The following is a 16,121-nucleotide window of genomic DNA, read 5'->3' as shown; positions in this document are numbered from 1 at the left end:
TAGGACTTTGTTTATTTATCCAATATATACTAGTTTGCATCTGCTAAATACAAACTTCCAATTCTTCCCTCCCCGACTCCCCTCCCCTTTTGCAACCACAACTCTGTTCTCTGTGTCTGTGAGTCTGTCTCTGTTTGGTAGATATGCTCATTTGTGTTGTATTTTAGATTCCATGTATGTTTTGACCTATGGTATTTGTCTTTCTCTTTTTGTCTTGCTTCACTTAATATGATAATCTCTAGGTCCATCCATGTTGCTGCAAATGGCATTATTTCATTCATTTTTATGTCTGAGTAATAGTTCACTATCTATGTATGTATATATATATATATATATATATAAAATCTCGCAGTTTCTTTATCCATTCATCTGTTGATGGACATTTAGGTTGTCTCCATATCTTGGCTATTGTGAATAGTGCTGCTATAAACATAGGGGTGCATGTATCTTTTCAAATTATAGTTTTGTCTGGGTATATGCCCAGGAGTGGGATTGCTGAATCATAGGGCAACACTATTTTTAGTTTTTCGAGGAAGTTCCTTACTGTTTTCCACAGTGGTTGCACCAATTTACATTCCCACCGACTGTGTAGGAGGGTTCCCTTTTCTCCACACCCTCTCCAGCATTTATTATTTGTAGTCTTTTTGATGATGGCCATTGTGACTGGTGTGTAGTGATACCCACTGTAGTTTTCATTTGCATTTATTTAATAAGTAGTGATGATGAGTATCTTTTCATGTGCCAAATGGCTGTATGTATGACAATCTCTGACTTTTAATTGGAGCATTTAGTACATTAACAGGAGGTGACCTGAGCCTTTGGCTGGAGATTCCCCATGAAGACAGGATTGTCTCATTACGTTTCTTCTTGCCATGTAAGCACACCTTGGGAGCATGATGAACTGGATTTTCCCAGCAACCTGGGTGCAGCCAGGAAGGTGAATGAGGCACCTTTGAGGCCCCTCAGTGATCATTTGGCGAGGCATTATGCTGCATCTACTCCAAGGCCACCCTCTGGATCTGACCTGGTCATGACACAGGAGCTTAGGCCAGGATCCTGTGGTGGTATTAATATCTATGATCTATCTATGTCCTCAGATTACAAAATGCAAAGATTACATGTATCAATAATAACACTAAATAATCTCCACTCCACTCCTGCAGTATTTTTCTCATAGGAAACTGTTCTCTCTGTGCTTTTTTTTTTTTTTTTTTTTTTAATGCCTGGGCCCATAGTATGTGGTAGTTCCTGGGCGGGAGAGCAACCTGTGGCTCAATATTGACACAAACCCCTTCAGTTACAGTGCCAGATCCTTAACCCACTGTGCCACAAGAGAATTCCCTCTCTGCTCTTTTAAATTACTATCTCTTTTTCATATTCTATATAGAGTGGGTCTTGGTGATCATGAATTTAACCTTGTGGTTTCATTACTGAAAATTAGTGGATTTGCATTCATGGTTGGTGAGAAAGTGAGCCAGAGAGTGAGGCTTGCTAGCCACCGATCCCCACACTCCAACACAGCTTTGTGCTTCTGTTCATTGCTCCCACTCGATAACAAACACTTGTTTTTTTGTATTTTTTTTTTTTTTCTTTTTAGAGCTGCACCTGAGGCATATGGAAGTTCTCAGGCTGGGGGCTGAATCTGAGCTGTATCTGCCAGCCTACGCTGCAGCCATAGCAATGCCTGATCTGAGCTTTCTCTGCAACCTACACCACAGCTCACGGCAACACTGGATCCTTGAACACACTGAGTGAGGCCAGGGATAGAACCTGAATCGTCATGGATACTAGTTGGGTTCTTCACCCTGCTGAGGCACAACAGGAACTCCCTAATTTTAAAGTTTAATCTTGAATCTACATTAGGATGCCAGGATCAACAGGTGTCCAGAGACCACATGCAGCCTTCCTGCAGGGCCCTTTTTGGTCCATCCCTTGTCAGCCCCTTCAGCCTCACCCTAAGCCAGGCCATTTGCCCCGCAGGCTCTCCAGGCGTCACTGAACAGTTCACCTGCTTGTGCCAACCTGCTCCAGCCCAGCTTCATTGTTGTGTGACTTGGGGGGAGTCCGTTAACACCTGTGTGCCTCAGTCTCCTCATCTGTTAAAAAGGTGTTTAGGAGTTCCCGTCATGGCTCAGTGGTTAACACATCCGACTAGGAACCATGGGGTTGTGGGTTTGATCCCTGGCCTCGATCAGTGGGTTAAGGATCCGGTGTTGCTGTGAGCTGTGGTGTAGGTCGCAGACTTGGCTGGGATCCTGCATTGCTGTGGCTGTGGTGTAGGCCGTGGGCTACAGTTCCAATTCGACTCCTAGCCTGGGACCTCCATATGCTGCGGGTGAGGCCCTAGAAAAAACAAAACAAACAAAAACAAAAATAAAAACAAAACGAAAAACTCAGGTGTTTCAATATCTACCCCATGACAATGTAGCTGCATGAAAGAACTGATACACAACACACAGAAAATGGCTGGTCGATGGTAAGTACTAATTGTCACCTGCCATTGTTATGTTCCCTCCATTCTCAGAGCCTTGACACATGTTGTTTCCTTTGGCTAGAAAACTCTCTTCCCACTGGTCTTTTCTTCATCCCAACCGATTTCTTCCAGTCTTCAGAGCTCAGTCTAAGTGTCACTTCCTCCCAGCGCAGCACCTTAACCATAAATGAATAAATGTGGTGAGAAAACCCTGGGGAATAGCAGGCTGTGCAGAGGAGGGCGAGTCAATCGAGGAGTTTCCGTGAGAAGCTGAGGGGCCGTGACAGGTAAGCGCAAAACTCCGGAAGGGCACCGGAGCTGCTTGGTGAACCCGAGGCTGGAGGCGGGAGGCTGGTGCGCCCTTCTCGCGCAGGGCTCTACTGGCATCCGAGTCCGAAGGGCGCACAGCGAGGGCTGCTGTAACCGTACAGCCACCGAAGCAGCTGGGACGGTCCGCCAGTGGCGCAGGCCGGGAGCGCACGGAGCCAGGCGGGTGGGCACGCCGGGAGCAGGGACCGAGTGGGTGTCAGACATCGGAGGAGCCCCTAACGGCGCAAGCAAAGGGACCGCGGGGAAGGCGCCGGGATGCCGGCGAGGAGCTTCGGTAGCGGGGTACATGGGCCTGGCTCCTGCTGGTAGAGGGATGAGCCCTTCTCTCCGGTCCTGGATGGCATCCTCGGGGCCACTTACCTCTACACCGGACTGAGCATTTCCGGGTACTGGGGTGGACACTCTGAGCACCAGTTGGGCTACCGGGTCACTCTGTGGGCGGAACCGAGAGTTGGGATCCCGCCAGGGCAGAGCCTCAGGGATTAGCCCAGCAGGACGGCGCGATCTGATTTCCCCAGACCGCGCGGCTACCCTCCCCAGGCAGGGTCCCCGCGTCTTCCCTACAACGCAATCAGCGGCGAGAAGGGGAGCCCAAGACGATCCCGAAGCCCCGGAATGCCGGGCTGTGGACTCTTCAATGGTCGCTCCCGCCACTCACAGCGGTTCGAAACTGGGGGGGCACCACCGCCTGCCACCCAGCCCCCTTCTGGGCGCGTCGGTTCCATGGCCTTGGCCCCGCCCCTGTGCCCCTATTGGTCAAGTCAAAAGGGGGCAGCACCCGATGGGTGCAACTCCGACAAAGAGAGGCAACCTCTGGTCCAGAGAAGAGCCAAAGACTGAGGGTCCGCGTCTCTCTGACCCCGACGGGAGCTCACCCTCCGCCCCTGCGCTGAGCGGCCTCTACAGCAGGCGGATTAACAGGCCTGGCGAAACAGACAGATTAGCCTACAGTCCCTGGTCCCTGGAGGAGCCTCTGTCCGACGCTGTGCCACCACATTCGACGGCCAGGAGCCGCGACCGTCGCTGAGCTGGGCGCCGTGCGCCGGGAGCTCTAAGGACTGCGCCGCGACCGCCGGCCACGCCCGCCGCGGCCCTCCCTCCCCGGGCCCCGCCCGCCGCTAGCCGTCGGGGCGGCCTCGGCCCGGGAGTGACCGGGAACAGATGCGCCCGTGGTGAGGTTACCCCGGTCCCGCCATGGCCGCGCGCCCCGGGACTCTCTGGCTGCTGGGCCTAGTGCTGTGCACGCTGAGCGGCTGCGGTCCCGGCCCGCGACCCCCGCCCGGCTGCCCGCAGAGTCGCCTGGGCCCGCGTGAACGTCGCGACCTGCAGCGCGAGATCCTGGCGGTGCTCGGGCTGCCCGGGCGGCCCCGGCCCCGCGCGCCGCCTGCCGGCGCCGGGCTGCCCGCGTCCGCGCCGCTCTTCATGCTGGACCTGTACCGCGCCATGGCCGGCGACGACGACGAGGACGGCGGGGCCCCCGAGCGGCGCCTGGGCCGGGCAGACCTGGTCATGAGTTTCGTCAACATGGGTGAGAGCGGGCACGCGGTGGGCGGCGGCGACCCCGCGAGAAGGCGCGTGGGGGACGGCGGGCTGAACGCAGGCTGCAGGGGCGTGTGCGCCACCTCGGGCAGGGCTGCCAGGAGCCGGGAGCGGGGTGGGGGTGGGGGGGGTTGAGAGTCATCTTGTCGTGGACAAGGACCCAAGGGAGGGGGAAGCGCCCAGGGGTGTGCGGGTCGCAGAGCTGTGGGACAGAGGAGGATGTGAGTCCCAGGGCCGTGTACCCTCACCCGCTCCCAACACACCCAAGGCTAAGAACCATGTACTGTGGGAGGGACCTGGGCAGTGCCAGGAAGTCAGTCGGGTCGTGGGGAGACAGATGGGTAAACAGAAGCTGTGATGCTGTCACGGTGATAAGGTCGGTACTGAAGAGAGGGACAAAGTTCAGCGTGGAAAACCCTGGTCACAGCATCAAAGTGACCAGAGCGGAGATGAGGACCAGGATGTTCTGAGTCCCCAGCAGCCTCTTCCCTGGGCCAGAGCCCCAGAGCCTGGGGGTGGGCGTGTTGACGTGGGGGGCTTCGGGGACTGTGGGGAAGGCTAGACTCTGAGCTTGGCAGGGCAGGGGCTGTGTCTTGTCACCCTGGGCTCACACCTGGGACTTGGTTTGTCAGGAATGAGTGTCCAGGCCCCTTGAATGACACGATGGGCAGCTTGGACCCCCTTTGCTCCCCCAGCAAAGCCCAGCTTTCCCTCTGCAGAAATTATACTCTAAATCCTGGAGCCATGTACCCTTAACGTCCTCAGATAGAACCTTTTCCAGTCCTAAACTCTTGCATCTACATTCAGGAACATGTGTACCTCATCCGCTTGGCCTCCTGTCTGCGGCCAGCAAGGGGCAGGAGTCTGGGCCGAGACAGACACCAGGCTGGACCTGGGGACCCAAGGACTGCAGCTCAGCCCCGGGTGGGGCAGCTGTTGGGCCCAGAACAGGGAGAGGACCCTTGCCAAGGCCACCAGACTCTCTTCACCTACAGCATAGCCCTTAACCCTCCCATCAGCCCTGTTAGACCCGATATTCACACCATGTCCTGGACGAGGACAGTGAGACCGACAGAGGCAATGTCACACCCAGGAGAGCGTGGCCTCTATGTGGCCAGGCCAGGACAGGCCCAGGTTGTTTGGTCCTGCATCCAGTTCCCGTGGAGGTGACATTTCTGCATCAGGAGGGCGGGCTTTCAGGATAGAGCTTTCGGAGGGGTTTAGGCAAAGGAACCCAGGGACCTTCAGCCATTTACTTCCTACAGTAGGGCAAGGAGAGGGGACATCAAGGAGGCCTGTCCCCCCGACTCAGAGCTGGTGGGGGCTCAGGTGGGGGACTGAGCAGCAGGGAGCAGCCGTTAATCTCTGCTGAGAGCCCAGTGCCAGGCATAGGACTGAGGCTGGTGGGCTCTGGATGCCACCTTCCTGGTTAGAGGGCAGGGGACAGAGGTGACCCTGTGTGGAAGTGAGGCAGAGCTCTGTGCTGGGGACAAGCTGACCTGGGGTTCAGGACCAAGAAGAGCTGTGGATGCAGTCCCCCTGAGAATGCCCCCAGAGGAGCCGTCCACCAGAGTGAGTCACTGCCTAGCCCATGTTCCCCTTCCCCCAGCATCCCTGGAGCAGGGGGTGCACAGCCGTGGTGGGAGCTGCTGCTGTGGATGGAGCAGCATCCTGAGCTGAGATGGACCTTGTTCCCTTCCTGCCTCTGCTGTGTGATCTTAGGCAAGTCCCTTACCCTCTCTGAGCCTTGAGTCTCTCCTTGTAAAAGGGGTATGCTAGTGACCTATCCTCAGAGTGCTGTGACTGGTTGATAGAGGGGGAGGGGCAGAAAGTCAGCCCCCCTTTTAGAGTGAACCTGGCCCTCGGCCCGACCTCAGTCCCTCTCAGCAGCTGTCCGTCCTTGGTGTGGATGTGATGGAAATGTCCCCATGTGCCTTACAGACATGTGAAACCCAGAAACAGGTTTAAAAAGCCAACCAAAGGTATTTCTATTTTTAGAATAGAAACTAGCATTTGAAGTTACATAGCCTTAGAAATCCTTGTTTCATCCATGCAGAAACATGTGGAGCTCTTACCAGCCTCATTTCATGGGCTCAGAGAGGTTAAATAACAGCCTAGGGACACACAGCACAACCATGGCATCATCCAGGCTGTGGATTCCAAATCCCAGTTTCCTCCCACACCATCTCTGTGTGTTCCTTGAAGATCTAAGGCCTCTGAGCTGTGGATGAACAAACAGATCTTTGTTCTGTGGAAGCCTGGTCTGTGGGTGGGCCCAGCCGGCTGTCAGAAGGTCCTTCTTTATCCTGATATACTAATTGCACTGGTAAAACTCCTTCAGCTGGACTAGTCTTACCTGGCAATTACCTGGGCTGATGTGGGGGATTAGACACCTCCCAGGGGTGCTTCCTTCTTTGGAGGCCCAGCCCCAAGCCCCCAAACCTCTGTGGAGTCTAATAGCAGAGTTGCTGTGGCGTCAGCGCCCACGCCAAGGCTCCCACACCCTTGGCCTCCAGCTCCACCTCTGCTGTTAGCCTCATTGGCTCCTGAGAAGCCAAACCTGGTGCTTGCTGGGCCCCTGACCACCAGGGGCACCTGTAGGACCCCGAGGCATGGGTTCTGGTGTCAGGCCTCCCATCTGGGGTCAGAGCTGTGTCCACGCAGATGGGCCCATGTTGGGGTTCAGGGCTGCAGTTGGAGCCAGGCGTCCCCTAGCCTGCCCATCAGTCTCTGCCTGTGGTCGCTTGGCTCCCCTTGGCCTGGACACAGTAATGGGGTCAGTACCCCAGGCGCAGACAGAGCCTGTCGCTGCTGTCGCCTGAGCTCCGGGTGAGGAGATCCTGAACTTGGAGGCATCACCCAGGTTCTGGTACCTTCCTGCACGTCCCGGGCCACATCTCTTCTGTTCTCTGGGCCTCTGCTTTCCCACCCAGGCTACAGCAATTTTTGTCAGAAAAAAAACCCTGACCCTGTGGCTCTTGTCTGGGGCACCTTGTCACACTACCCGTCCCTTCGCAGAGCGCGGGTGTGACTCTCTGGCTGGACCTTGAGGGCCTCCTGCTGGCCCAGCCCCTCCTGAGGGAGAAAGGAGGCAGGAGAGACCCACTCTGCCTTTTCCTCCTGAATCCTTCTCCCCCTTGGCTCAGCGGAGCGACAGGGACCAGACTGAAAGACCGAGGCCCAAACAGCACTGCCGACCGCCGTGTAGCCAGAAGTGGATGTCCTGACCCTTCCTGGACCAGACTGATTCCTCCCTGTGGTCCCGGGTGGCTGAGGACAGGCTCGGGATGAGCTGAGGCTGTTGGATTCGGGAGGGGCAGGGCCCTGAGCCCGGGTCCTGCTCAGCCCCTGACCTTGAAGGGGTGACCCTCCGCCTCCATGAACCCAGGGTCACCTCTTTGGTTCTTTACTAGGGAATTCCTTCATTTTTTCTTGAATTCACTCAACATAGTCATGTTGTACCTGCTCTGAACTAGGCTCAGTTCCAGTTACCGGAATGTAACGGGGATGAAACAAAGTCCCTGCCCTTGTGGAGGTGACCCTCTAGTGGGAGACAAATAACAGTATGTCAGCGACAAGGTGACTGTCACCAGGTCTAGACAGTGACACCCATGTCCGGAAACCAGGAAGGGAGGGACAATGGGAGGCAGGCAGGACGGGGCCGGGGGTTCTAACCTGGGACTCGGGGTTTGCATCTTGATTCTGCCCCCTCTTCTCTGTGTGATCTGGGCTCTCTGGTCCACCTCGCGGAACCTCTGTCTCCCTGTGAAATTGAGATGCTCATGGTACCCACCCCAGGGGCTGTTCAGGGATTGGGTGAGGTGACACCCAGAGATGACCACATGCCCAGGAGGTCCCCGCCTGTCCTTTCATTTCATCTCACATTTACTGTCACATCTCTGTTTAAATAGATGACATGAGGCTCAGAGAAGTTGGGTGATTTTCCCAAGGCTGCACAACTGGTCACCTCCCTGCCTGCCCATCTTCTGCTACACAGAAACTGCCTCTCCCCTCAGCTCAGTTTTCATCATTTGCAATATGTGCTGAGGAATTGGACTATTTTAAATATGAACATGCGTTGTAAACTAGGAACACTATTTTAAAAATATCGTTGGGCAAGTTCCCTTCATGGGTCAGAGGTTAATGAATCTGACTAAGATCCGTGAGGATGCAGGTTCGATCCCTGGCCTCATTCATTGGGCTAAGGATCCAGTGTCACCTTGAGCTGTGGTGCAGGTCACAGATGTGGCTCGGATCCCACGTTGCTGTGGCTATGGCTGTGGTTGGCAGCTGTAGCTCTGATTGGACCCCTAGCCTGGGAACTTCCATATGCCTCTAAAAAGCCAAAAAAAAAAAAAAATCTTTGAGGATTTATAGAACAAATGCACGCTCATTGTAGACAACTCATATCATATAGATTCATTATGGAATCTCATTATGGAAAATTGGGATCACATGTTTAGAAACATGTACTATGGAAGTCCCTAACAATCCTCTATCTCAGACAGAACCAGTGTTTTATTCCTTTCATGAGCTCCCATCACTTCTAGGGCCAAGCAGCTCTAGTATTTTATCAATACAGATACTAACATTTGTATTACTATTTTTTACAAAATGGGATCAAAATGCCCACTATTTTGCCATTTTGTCTTTCACTTAACAACAAATCCTGGAGTTCCTGCTGTGGCACAGCAGGTTAAGGATCAGGCATCGCTGTAGCTGTGGCTTGGATTTAGTCCCTAGCCCAGGAACGTCCATATGCCATGGGTGCGGCCAAAAAAAAAAAAAGAAAAAAAAATCTGGAGTTTCCATTGTGGCACGGTGGGTTAAGAACCTTACTAATATCCATGAGGATGTGGGTTTGATCCCTGGCCTCGCTCAGTGGGGTGAGGATCCTGCATTGGCGCGGCTGTGGTATAGGCCGGCAGCTGCATCTCCTAGCCTGGGAACTTCCGTATGCTGCAGGTGTGGCCCTAAAAAGAAAAAAGAAAAAAAAAAATCTTTATCCATCATAAGAGCTGACTGTTAGAGTGACCATATGCCCCAAAGTATTTCTCTTTGTTTCTGTCTACCTGTTATTTATTTATTTTTATTTCTGCTTGGTTGAGGTATCTTCACATATAAAACTGGAAGATATTTAACATGTGCATCAGGATGATTTGATGTACATATAACACCCCCCATCCAGTTATTTAACAGTCATCACTTCACATGCTTATCCTTTCGTGTGTGTGTGTGGGTGTGGATGTGGGTGTGTGTGTAAGAACATTTAATTTCTGCTTTCTTAGCAAATCTCGTATAGCACAGTGTTATCACCTGCGTCACCATGTTTTACTTTAGTTCCTCAGACTTTATTCAACTTAAAGCCAAAAGTTCTTCCCCATTTATCAACCTCTTTCTATCTCCTCTATTCCCAGCTCCTGGAAACTTTTCTCCCTCCCTTCCTTCCTTCCTTCTTTCCTCCCTTCCTTCTTTTTTGGCAAAATAATACATGTATTACCTACAATTGGCAGATATATTCCTGATTCATTCTCTCCAGGTTTCAAAAGAATTTCAAAGTAACAAAACATTATATATCATACAAATCAAGGAAACGTCGGGCTCAGGGGACCATTTCATTTTTCAGTGTGGGCAGAACTATGTGTCTCCCACATTTTTTTGAGCTAGTTGATGTTCAGCTGTGAGTCCTGATCCCAGATCTAGAATCTCAAGAGGTTAAGTGCACCACCCAATGGGGGCTGGAATTTTCTCAGCCATAGGGGTGAAACTCTAGTTTAGACATGAGGCAAGGGCTTCCAGGGAGGGACCAATAAAGCCTCTGAACCTGAAACAAGAGAAGACAAGGGCAGAGGGCCTGGCCTTAGGGGATGGGGCTCCCCTCCCATTCTAGTATTTTGTGTTCATCTGTGGAGCTCCACTCAGTAGAACAAAGGCTGTCTTATAAAAGCAGCAGGAATTGTCTTCTAGTAGCTTCCAGAACCTGAAGACAGAACCCATGGAGTTCCCATCGTGGCGCAATGGTTAATGAATCTGACTAGGAACCATGAGGTTGCGGGTTCGATCCCTGGCCTTTCTCAGTGGGTTAAGGATCCGGCGTTGCTGTGAGCTGTGGTGTAGGTCGCAGACTTAGCTCGGATCCGGAGTCTGACCCCTAGCCCCCTAGCCTGGGAACCTCCATATGCCATGGGAGTGGCTCAAGAAACGGCAAAAAGACCAAAAAAAAAAAAAAAGAACCCAGTAGAACCCTCCACTGGACCCAGGAGACCCCAGGATGTCAGGGAGCTATAAGCCTTTGATGCATGAGGTGACCTAGACAGTGGTCAGTCAGGTTGTTTTGCATGCAAGGACAGGCCTCCACTAAAACAGACAGAACCACATGATCACCCTGGAGTGGGGCAAATAGGCTCCGTACTCCTCGGGCCAGAATGCCAATTCCCAGACCCAGTGTTTGGAAGACACAAAGCAGATGCCTTTCTTGAGGTTGGAGAACACACGGCTGATCTCACAGGAGACACTGTTTGTACACTGCTGGATGGGAAAAGGCAAAGGAGAGAAATGATGCAAGATGAACTTGTTGGCATCTGGAAGTCAGGCAGCTGATATATACAGTTGGTGCCTGTCAGTCCATCCACCTGTTAGAGGCACAAATCTCGATCTTGCCACTATCCAGGGCATTCACCCACTCAGAGACAAGCATGGGAGTTCCCAGTGTGGCTCCATGGGTTAAGAACCTGACTAGCATCCATGAGGATGTGGGTTTGATCCCTGGCTTTGCTCAGTGGGTTAAAGGTTCCAGCATGTCTGCAAGCTGCAGCGTAAGTCTCTGATGCAACGCAGATCTGGCAATGCTATGCCAGTGGCTACGGCTCTGATTTGATCCCTAGCCTGGGAGCCTCCATATGCCATGGATGTGGCCCTAAAAAGACAAAAGACAAAAAAAAAAAAAAAAGAGAGAGAGAGAGAGAGAGAGACAAGCATGAAGGTTCAGTATGGCAGAAGACAGACCAAGTCCCTCTCTCCTTAGTGGGTGATGAACAGGGCCAGAAGAGGAGGACAGAGAAGCCTTGGGAGGGGGTGGTGTTGCCCAGGACCTTGAAAGGAGGGGAGAGTTAAGTCAGAAGAAGGTGAGAGGAGAAGGCATCCAGGCACAGGGAGGCATGGGAGGTGAAAAAGCTCTCAGTCTGTTCTTAGAACTCCAGTTCCTCACGGGAAAATTCCACTCATGGCTTCCCTGGCTCTGGTTCCCCACCAAATGGCCCTGCAGGCCAGCCTGGCCCTCGACATGCAGCGGTCTAGTCTAGCGGGACTGGGGTGGGGGGCAAAGAATCTAGACATGGGAGGCAGACGCACCTAGACTCTAATCCCACTTGGGGGCTGCAGATCGGCAAGCTTCCCCGATTGTTCATTCTCAGCTATAAAGCAGGGTGAAGAATGCCTCTCTCGCAGGGTGGCTGCAATATGCCCTTCAATGATCCCTGCCTCCTAGTTGTCACACCGCTGTGTCCTCTCCTCCCACACTGGGCCAGTCCTGGTCCCTGTGACAATAGTGATGCTATAAGGTCCAAGATTAGGACGTAAAAGGCTGCAGCTTCCATTTTGGGCTCTGCCCCTCTCCCCTGAGATGATCTATTCAGAGGGAAGGTCATATCATGAGAGGCCCACTCGGAGAGCCTGCTGCCCTCAGTCACAGGCGTGAACTCCAAAGTGGATCTGTTGGTCCCCGTCAAGTCTCCAGAGACCACAGTTCCACCCAACAGCTTGACTGTCACCACATGAGAGACTCTGAGGCAGAGCCACCCGGCTAAGTGCCTGGATTCCTGACCCACAGAAACCACGTGAAATAATAAGTGCTGTGTGTTTTCAGCTGCTGCATTTGCATCATTTGTTACACAGCTATTGCTAACTAACACAGGGGAGCATTAACAAAATGGCATGTGTAATGTGCCCAGGATGGTGCCTGACACACAGCTCAGTGCTTAAAAAGTGGGAGCTGGTGCATGATTTCCCACCTCTGTGCCTTTGCCTGGGATGCTGTCCTCCTTTTCTGTTTGCCAAGCTTCCTCCGCCACTCTCAACTCTGTTTTCTAGAAAAGTGTCCTCTGATCCCTCCTCCCTAAGCCATTGCTGCAGTTAGAGCCCTCATCCTTCATCGCATGGCTGTCTCTTAGGATTTGAGTCCCTTTTTGCCTGTCTGATTTGGAGACACATATAGCCACGCTTTCTCCTACTCCCACACCCCAGGAAAACACAAGCAGCCTGAGAGCCCCAACCAGATCTGACTCTTATAGCACCATCCCCCTATCCCCCCACCCCCATGTGGCAGGTGCTCAGGGCAGGCTGGCAAAGCTGAAGGAGAGGAAGGCCGTGGGAGGCAGGGAGCCCAAGAGCCAGGTGAAGGAGCTGGGCCTGGTCGGGTGGCACAGAAGCAGGGCCAGCCTCATTGTCTTTGCAGATTCCCCTGGGCCCTCCTCTGGGACCCGAGTCCCCGCAGGGTCCTGCCTGGAGGACAGTGACCTCAGCGGACCACCTCTCAGGCACCTGTGGATGGAAGAAGCTTGTGGGCAGGTGACCCCCCCCACCCCAGTATCACCACCCAGAGGAAGGCCAGGGCCGCTCATTCTACATGGGCTGCAAGCCTGCAAGTCCACGCGAAGGGCCCCGGACCTGACTCGTGACCCCGGCCAGCCTCTGCCCCTCTGGGCCTCAGTTTCCCCATCTAGGCAGGGTTGCCGCAAAGCCCTGTCCGCTCCCACCAAAGGATGTGTGCCCTCCCTGCCCGCTGACAGGACTCCTCCAGGGGTGGGGCACAGGGCGGGAGAGACACCCCCCACCTCCTCACCGGAAGCCATCCCCCACAGGAGAGGGGGGATGTGTCACGGTGACCACGTCTTTCTGGAAAACCCCACAGTTCCGTTCTTTCTCCATTTGAACTGGAGGAACCGCATCCTTCTTGCTCACATCTTCTTGGATCTATTTTTGACCTTGGTGGGCTTGATGTGGTGCAGCGTGCGGGTGTCCCCTTTTAATTTGGGCTCTGAAGCCGTCTGAGGCCTGGACGGGTAATTATGAGTGCAGAGCCATTTATGGAAACAGCTCTTGAAAAAGTCAGTAATGAGAATTGACTAAAAATACCCCAGAAATGAAGCCAGGGGCCTGCTTTTAGCAGTGCTGAGATTTCTGGGTGGGAGGAGGCAGAACCAGTAGATGATGGATTCTGCAGGTCCTCTGGCCAAAGAGACCCAGGTCTTGTCTTAGGTCACAAGGATCCTTGGCCTTGTTACTGGTGGGACCAGCCAGTTGGGCCCAGCCCATCGGCTTCCAGGGCCCCCGGGGAGCCTGTGCTTCACCTCAGGGCTGGGCCATGAACACAGGTGAGTCCCGCAGCAAAGTGGGAATATGGGTGGCTTTGGATGAAGGCCCGCAGGGATGTGGAAGCCACTCCCAGACCAGCAGGACGCCCCAGTCCAGGGGCTGCAGGGCTGGATGCTGAGCTGCTGTCCTGGGGACCAGGAACCCATGGAAAGAGGGGCCCTGGGATACGAGGGGCTGGATGGTCACCGTCCAGAAGGCAGATGAACCGGGTTGAGGGAGCCCCTGGGATGGGGAGGGGAGAGACCACACGCTGATCTGTGTGGGATCAGAGGAAGGGGGCCAAGGGGGCTTTTACAGCTGGACCAAGAAGAAAGTAGGCTTTCTACTTGGTAGGATGGGGCACCTGGAGAAAGCAGCTTCTGGGGGGGCTATAGCTGTGGCGTAGGCCGGTGGCTACAGCTCCTATTCTAGCCCTAGCTTGGGAACCTCCATATGTCGTGGGTGCAACCCTAAAAAGATTAAAAAAAAAAAAAGAAGGATAGAAACAGAGCAGATTTAGGTTGTCCAGTGACTCTAAAGTTCCCCCCCTCCCCTGCATCTATGGAAGTTCCAGGGCTAGGGATTGAACCTGTGCCACAGCAGTGACAACACTGGGCCCTTAACCCATTGAGCCACTGGGGAGTTCCATCTAAATTTTGTCCCTTGCACAAGAATAGCTAAAGCCTATGTAGGTGTTGGGCAGGTGGCCACGGGGTGTGGGATCTGGGGATCCAGCCAGTGAGTCGGGGGTGGGGGGTCTCAGACGTGAAAAGGCAGAACATGGAAGGTTGTTGTGGTGATGGAGGCTGCCTACTGCCCACAGTGGGACCTTTCCTCAACCGTGGAGTCCAGAGGTGGTTTATCAGGGGCTGGAGGAGAAGGCCAGGGACCCAAGTAACACTCATTGGTGAATCATGACTGTTTTTTTTTTTTTTTTTTTTTTTTTTTTTTTGTTCTAAGGCAATCCAGAAAGTAAATTCATTTGTTACTGCTTCCCCAGATAGAAAAGTGGCTCAGTGATTGAAAATTTTTGACAGCTTTTATGATTTTGTGGAAAATAAATGTATCAAGGTGCCTCAGGAGCCAGAAGTGGCTTCATCTACTCCCTGTGTCCAATGAATAGCTTTGTGAATGTCCTTTCATATCTTCGCTGGTGTGTCTTTGGGATTTGGTGTCAAAGGGTAAATTCATATGTAATTTTGCCAGAGTATTGCAAAAGGAAGTTGCCAAATTCCACTCCACGTTATTCCTACTAACACCGTGTGAGAATGTGCACATTTTGGAGTTCCCTTTGTGGCTCAGCAGGTTAAGAACTCCACATGGTGTCCATGAGGACTCAGGTTTGATCCCTGGCTTATCTCAGTGGGTTAAGGGTCCAGCATTGCCAAGAGCTGCAGCATAGGTCGCAGATGCAGCTTGGATCCGGTGTTGCCCTGGCTGTGGTGTAGACTGCAGCTGCAGCATTGATTTGATCTCTAGCCTGGGAACTTCCATATGCTGCAGGTGGGGCCCTAAAAAGAAAAAAAAAAGAAAGAAAGAAAGAAAAAAAAGAATATGCACATCTGTGCTTATGTATTTCCTTATCACAGGCTGGGCCAAGCACCCAAGGACAAGCCCCCCTGCCCCTTCCAATCCTCGTGAATCCATACGCTCTGTATTTCCCTTACAGTGGAAATGACATCCCCTATTTTACTTGTTTTGTTTGTTTCTATTCTGTCTCCCCCCTAGACTGTGAACACACTCTCTTGTTCTGCCTTGTTCACTGCTGTGTTCCCACTGGTCAGGGCAGAGTCTGATGGACATTAAGAACTTGATAAATTTGTTAATACATTGAACTTGATAAATGAGTGAGTAGATAAATGAGCAAGTGATTACATTTATTTAGAGGACGATTACTCATAATCGCTTCCCCTCCACCTCATGGCCTTGGGATAGCTGACACGGTCCCCTGAGGGTCTCACGTCTTGGCACAAAGTTGGGAGATTGTCAGTCAGGTTCATCCCAAACTCCCGTTGAACCTCTGTCCTTCCCAGTCCATTGCCTGACTGTTTACAAAGTCTTTCCATGGCCCCATGAGGAAGGCTGGGCTGTCACTCATTCCTGTTCACACGGGGGACCAGGCCCAGAGGGGGCACCTATACCTCATGGGCTCAGGTCTGCCGTGAGGGCTGTCATCACTGGCCAGAGCCCTCTGGGCTGCCCTAAGCCACTCTCTGGCTAAAGCAGGCTGAGTCTGCACCATCAACAAGGGGGAAATAGAGGTGCCAGAAAATACTTTCTCAGAACACCGGCTTTTGGAAAATCTCTCTTTTCAATCAAAGCCACAGTCACTGAAAATAAATCTGCGGGTGGCTTCTCCCTCCCCTCCCCCACTGACTGTCAGATACAGGAGTGACTCTCTTTATCCAGTTCCACACTCCAGGACATT

At 52.9% G+C, this 16,121-nt stretch overlaps 1 protein-coding gene across 2 annotated transcripts in view; it reads left to right on the top strand.

The window, feature by feature from the left end:
* Positions 1-3,922: 3,922 nt before the first annotated feature.
* LOC100620374 (bone morphogenetic protein 8A) overlaps positions 3,923-16,121 on the top strand; it is a 32,957-nt gene continuing 20,758 nt past the window's right edge. The window contains exon 1 of one of the 2 annotated variants that reach the window (XM_084964026.1): positions 3,923-4,331. In XM_084964026.1, coding sequence (XP_084820152.1) covers positions 3,998-4,331 — 334 coding nt within the window. In that variant the 5' untranslated portion in view covers positions 3,923-3,997. The remainder of the gene's footprint in view (positions 4,332-16,121) is intronic. The other variant, XM_003356326.6, reaches the window with a different exon arrangement.

This window comes from Sus scrofa, chromosome 6 (assembly GCF_054392235.1).
Source record: "Sus scrofa isolate SSC_HxYL_T2T_F1_AM1 chromosome 6, Sscrofa_HxYL_maternal_Yorkshire_Landrace_v2.0, whole genome shotgun sequence".
Lineage (NCBI taxonomy): Eukaryota > Metazoa > Chordata > Mammalia > Artiodactyla > Suidae > Sus > Sus scrofa.
Note: the sequence above shows the minus strand (reverse complement) of the source record. Positions and strands in the feature narration are given on the sequence as shown.